The 9,982-nt window shown below is 44.5% G+C and overlaps 1 protein-coding gene across 1 annotated transcript in view; it reads right to left on the reverse strand.

The window, feature by feature from the left end:
- Positions 1 to 9,982, reverse strand: part of scg3 (secretogranin III) — a 16,808-nt gene extending 6,826 nt beyond the window's left edge. Inside the window, exons 1-7 of the mRNA XM_064989882.1 lie at positions 9,742 to 9,982; positions 8,604 to 8,762; positions 8,152 to 8,413; positions 7,196 to 7,312; positions 4,550 to 4,633; positions 3,085 to 3,198; positions 2,887 to 2,976 (exon numbers count right to left, since the gene is read on the reverse strand). Coding sequence (XP_064845954.1) covers positions 2,887 to 2,976; positions 3,085 to 3,198; positions 4,550 to 4,633; positions 7,196 to 7,312; positions 8,152 to 8,413; positions 8,604 to 8,762; positions 9,742 to 9,957 — 1,042 coding nt within the window. The 5' untranslated portion in view covers positions 9,958 to 9,982. The remainder of the gene's footprint in view (positions 1 to 2,886; positions 2,977 to 3,084; positions 3,199 to 4,549; positions 4,634 to 7,195; positions 7,313 to 8,151; positions 8,414 to 8,603; positions 8,763 to 9,741) is intronic.

Raw genomic sequence — 9,982 nt, forward strand, 5'->3', positions numbered from 1 at the left:
ACAATCCGTTCCCTACACATTACAATCCGTTCCCTACACATTACAAAAACTGTTCCCTACACATTACAAACTGTTCCCTACACATTACAAACCGTTCCCTACACATTACAAACCGTTCCCTACACATTACAAACTGTTCACGGGACTTTTGAGTGACTTCACATCTCATTTCCATAAGTGATCATATCTGGGTGAATAGATCTTCTGGTGAATAACCCAACAGGGTCAGTACCTGAGGAAAGCTCACTGGCATACTCAAACAGGAAGTGGAACCTGTTTCCTACTGTGTGTGTGGTAGTGTGTTTTCCTCTATGAGTAGCTCCATGTTGACAGGGCCCTGACTCTCTCTATTACCTCCCCATCAGATGTCTCCTCTCTGCCATCAGTAAGGACGAGAGGCCCCTCTCTTCCCAGACACCCACCGGACTGCCTGACTGGCATACTAATCAACCACAATGAGTACAGAGAGGAGACCTGCACTTCACACACAAACAGTGGCAATGCCCTACGTAGGGCAGGTGGACGAGGCCCCACCAAAATAACGGAGATTTTCATGCAATTCTGTTATTTCATGTCACAACAATAAACTGCATCATATCAGTTAGAAAACAATTTTATGGGCCTCCTGACTGGCGAGGCAGTCTAAGGCACTGCATCGCAGTGCTAGATGCGTCACTACAGACCCGGATTCAAGTTATATCACAACCGGCTGTGATCGGGAGTCCCATGGGGCGGTGCACAATTGGCCCAGCGTCATCCGGGTTAGGGGAGGGTTTGGCTGGGGGGGGCTTTACTTGGCTCATCGCACTCTAGCGACTCCTTGTGGTGGGTCAGGCACCTGCAGGCTGACCTCAGTCGTCAGTTGAACGGTGTTGCCTCCGACACATTGGTGCGGCTGGCTTCCAGGTTAAGGGGGCGGGTGTTAAGAAGTGTAGTTTGGCGCGTTAAGTTTCAGAGGACGCATGACTCGACATTCACCTTCCGAGCCTGTTGGGGAGTTGCAGTGATGAGACAAGATTGGGGAGAAAAGGGGGGTAACATATATATATTTTTTAATCGCTTGATCTAATAAAGCATACACTGTTACTTTCCCATGTATTGTCACTTTCCCATTGTATTGTTGTTTTGGTACATTTTTGTTGAGTAAGGCAGCTCCAAAATGCAGCTATTTCAGTCTCACTGAGAGGAGAGAGAGGAGTGAGAAGAGAGAGGAGAGAGAAGAGACAGGGTAGATAGGAGAGAGGATAGAGGAGAGAGAGGAGAGAGAGGAGTGGAGAGAGAGAGTGAAGAGAGAGAAGAGAGAGGAGAGAGAGAGGAGAGAGGGAGGACCTGCACTAAACACACACAGCCAAAATAACAGAGGAGAAGGAGGATAGAGGAGAGAGAGAGAAAGAGAGAGAGAGAGAGAGACAGAGACAGAAACAGAGACAGAGATAGGATAGATGAGAGAGGAGAGAGAGAGAGAAAGAGAGAGAGAGAGAGACAGAGACAGAGACAGAAACAGAAACAGAGACAGAGATAGGATAGAGGAGAGAGAAAAAGAGAGAGAAGGACCTGCAAAGACACACAGCCAAAAGAAGAGAGTATACTGTATATATAGAGAGGAGATGTATCAAGCGTCTCAGGGTGGGAGTACTTTTTCCCTGTCCATGTAATCGTATTCTTTGTGATCTAACAGGCAGAACTGATCCCTAATCAGAACTCCTACTCTTAGGTGATTGATAAATACGGTCCCTTGACAGTACACTCAGGAGAGAGAAAATACACTCACCATAAGAATATCCTAAACATATCTATAACTAATTATACCTCCAATATAACAACAAACTATATCTAAGTGTCTGTCTTTATGGCTGTACAATAGACAGTTGATTGGTTATTTAGGAGGTCCCAGTGGTCATCCACACCAGACAGTTGGACTGGGCTGGTCTCATACCAATGCATAGACTACCCTCATTAACATTTCATAGTCTTCTACTCAATGAACCACCAATGGGAACTGACGGAACACTTGGCTGACCGAATCTGCTCCACTCTTATTGACCAGTGGATGTCTACAGTATTACATTAAGTAAATGAAACAATGGCTGATAGTTGCAGTGTCATAACCAGGAAATGTTCTGGTCTGGGTCCTCTGCTGTGAGGGTTGATGAGGGTAACTGGGAGTAGATACACACACACGCACACATGCACACACACACATCACAGTAATTAGGGCAGCAGACTCATCAAGTCTGTGTCCCAGTTCCAAATGGCATTCTAGTCCCTATGGAATGCACTACTTTTGACCAGGGCCCATAGGGTAGTGCCAATAGTGCACTATATAGGGAATAATGTGCCATTTGGGATGCATGCCAAGCCTTATCCATATTCATGAGGTGTGGGGGTAACGCATCACCCACCAAGCTTATTTTAATTGCAAATCCAGCTGGACAAAGCAGACTTTAATTGAACTATTCTTCAGTGTGTCGCTACAGACTTATCTGTGACCAGACACAGTTTGCAGTAGGAGGGGCGGGCGGGTGTGTGTGTGTGTGTGTGTGTGTGAGTGTGTGTGTGTGTGTGTGTATGTGTGTGTGAGTGTGTACTAATGTTGGAACGTTAGCTGAAACTGTACACTGAACAAAGGGACTGTTTGGGTCCTACAGAGATTGTATAGATTCTCCAGACAGACTCTACGTACAGCATAATGTCCAGCCTGTTTCTGGTGTTTGTGTGTAGTTGTGTGAGTCAGAGACCGTGATTAACAGTTCACAGTGGGGTTGATTCATGGAATTGATTCATGGAATTCCCCTCGTATTATAGTGAGTGATGCACTTACTCTTTCTTTCTTTCTCTTTCTCTCTCTCTTTCTAGGGGAGGGTTATATATATATAGTTGTCTTACCGTCTCTGCCCTCATCTTTGTTGTGTTTCTTCAGCCACTCAATGTTCTTCCTGATGGCTTCCAAGTAGATCTCAGACTTGCCTGGGTGATCTATAATAGAGAGGGAGATAACATTTTGAAATGTTCATTAAAATTGTTCAACTGAAATTGTTACTCTGGTAACATGTTCGCTGCAAACAGAATCCTTCTTGAACTGGCCTCTGGTCTCAGTGGACGGCGCTTCTTCCTTGGTTGAGTCTTTCAGGTTCTCATATTCCTTCTGCATCTTGGCCGCCTCTGCCTTGGTGTTGTCATCGTCCTCTGGGGTCTTCCCTGCAACACAGGCACAACAACAGACAGTTACCACCAACCAAACTCAACCCGACTGAACCCGACTCAACTCGACCCCATCCCACTACACCCAACCCAACCACACCCAACCCAACCTAACCCCACCATACCCAACCCAACCCAACCACACCCAACACAACCACACCACACCCAACCAAACCTAACGTAACCCCACCACACCCAACCACACCCAACCCAACCTAATCCCACCCAACCTAACCTAACCCCACCACACCACACCCAACCCAACCCGAACCCACCACACCCAACCCAACCCCACCACACCACACCCAACCCAACAACACCCAACCCCACCACACCCAACCCAACCACACCACACCCAACCCAACCACACCACACTCAACAACACCACACCCACCAACACCCAACCCTTAAAGGGGAAGTTCAGTATTACACGACCTGTCTGAGCAAAGTACCTTAACCATACATTTACCTTTACCATAACCATCCATAAAAATAAACACATCCAGAAGGGAATAATGAAAAGTACAGCGACTGTAGATTTACCTGACACTAGTCACAGAGCCACCGCAAGGTCAATCAGGTGGAATGATATGAAAAGGACAGGTCACTCCATAGTGACTGGGTGATATTTACCTGTAGGAGGGATGATGCCAGGGATCCCCACTGACTGGGTGATATTTACCTGTAGGAGGGATGATGCCAGGGATCCCCACTGACTGGGTGATATTTACCTGTAGGAGGGATGATGCCAGGGATCCCCACTGACTGGGTGATATTTACCTGTAGGAGGGATGATGCCAGGGATCCCCACTGACTGGGTGATATTTACCTGTAGGAGGGATGATGCCAGGGATCCCCACTGACTGGGTGATATTTACCTGTAGGAGGGATGATGCCAGGGATCCCCACTGACTGGGTGATATTTACCTGTAGGAGGGATGATGCCAGGGATCCCCACTGACTGGGTGATATTTACCTGTAGGAGGGATGATGCCAGGGATCCCCACTGACTGGGTGATATTTACCTGTAGGAGGGATGATGCCAGGGATCCCCACTGACTGGGTGATATTTACCTGTAGGAGGGATGATGCCAGGGATCCCCACTGACTGGGTGATATTTACCTGTAGGAGGGATGATGCCAGGGATCCCCACTGACTGGGTGATGATTCCCCACTGACTACCTGTAGGAGGGATGATGCCAGGGATCCCCACTGGGTGACTGGGTCCCCACTGATATTTACCTGTAGGAGGGATGAGGGATGATGCCAGGGATCCCCACTGACTGGGTGATATTTACCTGTAGGAGGGATGATGCCAGGGATCCCCACTGACTGGGTGATATTTACCTGTAGGAGGGATGATGCCAGGGATCCCCAGTGTTTTCCCCAGCTTATTCTTGGTCTGCAGAGCGATCATAGCATCCAGGTTTTCTACAGGAGCATAGACATATAGAGGTTAGACAGGTCTCCACAACACCACTCATTCAGTATACAATCTATATTCTCTAATTATATGTTCCACTTTTTCCTTCCTTCGATCTCTCCCCTGCTCTACCTCTCGCCTCTTTTCCACAGCACTACCCATTATTTACTAGATTATCTATTTCTGTTCCTCTCTTTCTTTCCTATCTCTTCTACACTCCCCTTTCTCTACCATCTCCTCTCTCTTTCCTCTTTTTCATTGAGGAACACCACTCATTATACTATGAGGGTTCTGATTCCAGAACACCACTCATTATACTATGAGGGTTCTGATTCCAGAACACCACTCATTATACTATGAGGGTTCTGATTCCAGAACACCACTCATTATACTATGAGGGTTCTGATTCCAGAACACCACTCATTATACTACGAGGGTTCTGATTCCAGAACACCACTCATTATACTACGAGGGTTCTGATTCCAGAACACCACTCATTATACTATGAAGGTCCTGATTCCAGAACACCACTCATTATACTATGAGGGTTCTGATTCCAGAACACCACTCATTATACTATGAGAGTTCTGATTCATGTTTTGAACAGATTCTGCATGTCTAGGATCCAGCTGAACTGTCGAGTTGATACTGAAGACAGCTGTGCTGTTCTGTGAAATGGCCAGTTCAGAGAGCTTTCTCATTGTCTCTTTCACTTCCATCCTCTCCCTCCTCTCTACTGTAGAGATGACGCTGTGTCACAGCCCCCATGTCCTGCTGTTTGTGACATTTATCCCCTCCCTCCCTCTATCTCTATCTTTCTCGCTCTCTCACTATCTCTCTCTCTATCCCTTATCTCCCTAAGGCAGATCAGTTGTGTGTAATAGAGGTGACTCATCCCTATCCACAATCACGGGTCACTGAGGACACAATGGCCCGTTGCCTGGCAACCCGGAATTCCATCCCCACGTCTCCACGGAACCTAAACGTAACGTCGTCGGGGTTGCCAAGAAAACCCCTGTCTATTATGTCATGTATTCAATTTAGTCGTTATTATCGTTGTGTGTTATCTTTGTCCTATTGTCTAAACGACACTAGTTACTGAGCCACCATGAAGTCAATCAAGTGGAAGGATATGACAAGGACATGTCACTCCATAGCAACACATGTAGATACATCGCAACATGACGCACCAGGGTAAAGTAGAGCCATATATAGCTGGAGATCTCAACACATAACTGGTGATTTTCTAACGAACATTAGCGGTGTAATGAATGTAAAGGGGTCTCCATAAATCTTGTGATGACAGTAAATGAGGTGGTATCTGAGTATTGGTGATGTTGGTGCTGTGTGAGGTTCTCAGCAGGAAGTCAATAGGAATAGGAACTGGCTGGTCAGGAGCTGTTATTGTGGTGGGGCACGCACACACACACACACACACACACACACACACACACACACACACACACACACACACACGCACACGCACACCACACCACACATCCTGGATATAAACTGTACGATAATAAACTGTGTCTTACCACAGTATATACGTGTTATAATATAGATAATAAAATGTGTCTTACCACTATACATGTTACCACCAGATCATAAAATGTGTCCTGGTAGTATATACATGTTATTATATAGACAATAAACTGTCTTACCAAGGTAGTATATACCACCAGTATATAGATAATAAACTGTGTCTTATAGATACATGTTATAATATAGATCATAAAATGTGTGTCTTACCAAGGTAGAATATACATGTTATATATAGATTATATAAAATGTGTCTTACCAAGGTAGAATATACATGTTATAATATAGACAATAAACTGTCTTACCAAGGTAGTATATACATGTTATTATATAGATAATAAACTGTGTCTTACCAAGGTAGTTTAATATACATGTTATTATATAGATAATAAACTGTGTCTTACCAAGGTAGTTTAATATACATGTTATTATATAGATAATAAAATGTGTCTTACCAAGGTAGTATATACATGTTATTATATAGATAATAAACTGTGTGTCTTACCAAGGTAGTATATACATGTTATTATATAGATAATAATCTGTGTCTTACCAAGGTAGTTTAATATACATGTTATTATATAGATAATAAACTGTGTGTCTTACCAAGGTAGTATATACATGTTATTATATAGATAATAAACTGTGTCTTACCAAGGTAGTTTAATATACATGTTATTATATAGATAATAAACTGTGTGTCTTACCAAGGTAGTATATACATGTTATTATATAGATAATAAACTGTGTCTTACCAAGGTAGAATATACATGTTATATATACATATACATGTTATTATATAGATAATAAACTGTGTGTCTTACCAAGGTAGTATATACATGTTATTATATAGATAATAAACTGTGTCTTACCAAGGTAGTATATACATGTTATTATATAGATAATAAACTGTGTGTCTTACCAAGGTAGTTTAATATACATGTTATTATATAGATAATAAACTGTGTGTCTTACCAAGGTAGTTTAATATACATGTTATTATATAGATAATAAACTGTGTGTCTTACCAAGGTAGGAGACTCCCTCTTCAGGTGTGATGGTTCCATATTTCACCATCATCTTGACAAAGTCAATCAGAGTCTTCATGATAGTGATCAGAGTCTCTCTCTCCTGGGCGTCTTGCTCTGGAAACATCACACACACGCACACACACAGGTGTTTATTTGTTTGTGTGTGCATGTGGTGTGTGTGTGTGTGTGTGTGTGTGTGTGTGTGTGTGTGTGTGTGTGTGTGTGTGTGTGTGTGTGTGTGTGTGTGTGTGTGTGAGAGAGAGAGAGAGAGAGAGCTTGCATGCTTGGATATGTTTGTGTGTGTGTGCATGTGCATGTGCATGCGTGTGTGTGTATGCGAGTGTGTGCATGTGTATGTGTGTGTTTGAATGTGTGTGCATGTGTGTGTGTATGTGTGTATGTGTGTGCGTATGTATGTGTGTGTATATACAGTGCCTTGCGAAAGTATTCGGCCCCCTTGAACTTTGCGACCTTTTGCCACATTTCAGGCTTCAAACATAAAGATATAAAACTGTATTTTTTTGTGAAGAATCAACATACCCCAAGCGACTTACAGCTGTAATCGCAGCAAAAGGTGGCGCTACAAAGTATTAACTTAAGGGGGCTGAATAATTTTGCACGCCCAATTTTTCAGTTTTTGATTTGTTAAAAAATGTCGTTCCACTTCATGATTGTGTCCCACTTGTTGTTGATTCTTCACAAAAAAATACAGTTTTATATCTTTATGTTTGAAGCCTGAAATGTGGCAAAAGGTCGCAAAGTTCAAGGGGGCCGAATACTTTCGCAAGGCACTGTATATATGTATGTGTGTATGTGTGTGTGTGTGTGTGTGTGCATATGTGTGCGCGTGTGTGTGTATGTGTGTGTGTATGTGTGTGTGTGTGTGTGTGTGTGTGTGTGTGTGTGTGTGTGTGTGTATACTTGTGCGCATGTGTGTGTGTGTGTATTCCTACCTGAGTCTAGACTCTTTAGCAGACGGTAGAAGTTGGGGAAGTACTGAAGGTCCTGAAGACCATCCTCTGGGCTCAACTCGTTTCCCTCATCTCTCACTCCCTCACTCCTCTCCTCCTCCTCCCCTTCTCCCTCACTCTCTCTATCCCAGGTGTTATCCACTGTGTCATCCCCCTCTCCTCTGTCCACGTCGTCATCAATGGCCGCCTGATCTTCATCATCATCTTCTTCATCGTACCGACGGTTGGGGGAACCAGTAACATCCTGGGAGGAGAGAGGAAGAGAGTGAGACATCATCATCACCATCATCACCACTGTCATCGTCACCATCGTCATCACCATCATCCTCATCACAGCAGTGTCTGATGGGAGGCATGCAGAGATTTTCATGCTAAGAATCCAAAAATTCTCAAATGTTAAATGTAATTGAATTTAGCCTTATCCCAGATTGTACCATGCTAGCGTCGGGATTCTGGTCATCCTGGTCACCCCGGGTCACGGGATAGTCCTCTCCCAGGTCCTCGATCTCATTGTTCTTTGCGTTCTTAGTGATGAGGTCCTGAAGAGCCTCGGCTACCTCGTACTCCAGACTGTCTGCCTGGCTGTCTGTAATCTAGTGGAGGGGCGGAGGGTGAGAGGGAGGGAGGGATAGAGAGAGAGAGAGAGAGAGAGAGAGTGAGAGAGAGAGAGGGAAAGAGAGAGCGAAGCGGAGAGAGAGTGAGAGAGATAAAGAGAGAGAGGGAAAAAGAGAGAGAGGTAGAGAGTGGGAGATAAAGAGAGAGAGAGAGAGAGAGAGAGAGAGAGAGAGAGAGAGAGAGAGAGAGACACAGAGAGAGACAGAGAAAGAGAGAGACAGAGAGAGAGAGAGAGAGAGGGGGGGAGAGAGAGAGAGAGAAAAGAGAGAGAGAGAGAGGGAAAGAGAGAGGGGGGAGAAAGAGAGAGACACACAGAGAGAGACAGAGAGAGAGAGGGAGAGAGAAAAAGAGAGAGAGACAGAGACAGAGAGAGAGGGGGGGAGAAAGAGAGAGAGAGAGGAGAGGGAGAGGGAAAGAGAGAGAGACAGAGAGAGAGAGGGGGGAGAGAAGAGAGAGAGAGAGAGGGAGAGAGAGAAAGAAAGAAAGAAAGAAAGAAAGAAAGAAAGAAAGAAAGAAAGAAAGAAAGAAAGAGAGAGAGAGAGAGAAAAAAAGGTAAGTGCATCACTCACTATAAGAGGGGAATTCCATGAATCAACCCCACTGTGAACTGTTAATCACGGTCTCTGACTCACACAACTACACACAAACACCAGAAACAGGCTGGACATAGGAAAGTTCAGGATATACCAGTTGGGCTCATCCATCTAAATTGGGTTTTCTTTTGGCATAATTATTATTTGACTAATAATGGGGGCCTTGAGGGAAACAATGTGCTGTGTTAGTAATGCCCAGGCAGATTTATGGTCCCAGTCTGTCCCTGACTTGCATAGTGTCCATCAGGATTGTGATCATTAAATGTTTTATTCAGTCAATTCAAGCAGTAAACAAAAAAATGTCATTCCAATTCCATTTGGGAGCCATTTCTGTGTTGTGTTTTTACCAGACAGCTGGACCTACCAGGCCCAGTCTGAGCAGCTTGGAGACGATCCTGTCAAATACACCTCTGTCGTCCTCCTCATATATCTTAGTAGCGATCTTCTGGACGATGTCTTCAGCCGTTAGAGGGGTACCATCCACCTGCCTGAAGCTCTCTGGGTCATCTGCAATCACAACCAAGGACACGACAATGTCACAACACTTGTGTGGTTGTGTGTCCCACTGGGTGTAGCACATTATGAATGAGCTGCAGCCTCCTCTC

The sequence above is a fragment of the Oncorhynchus masou genome, chromosome 2, assembly GCF_036934945.1.
Source record: "Oncorhynchus masou masou isolate Uvic2021 chromosome 2, UVic_Omas_1.1, whole genome shotgun sequence".
NCBI lineage: Eukaryota > Metazoa > Chordata > Actinopteri > Salmoniformes > Salmonidae > Oncorhynchus > Oncorhynchus masou.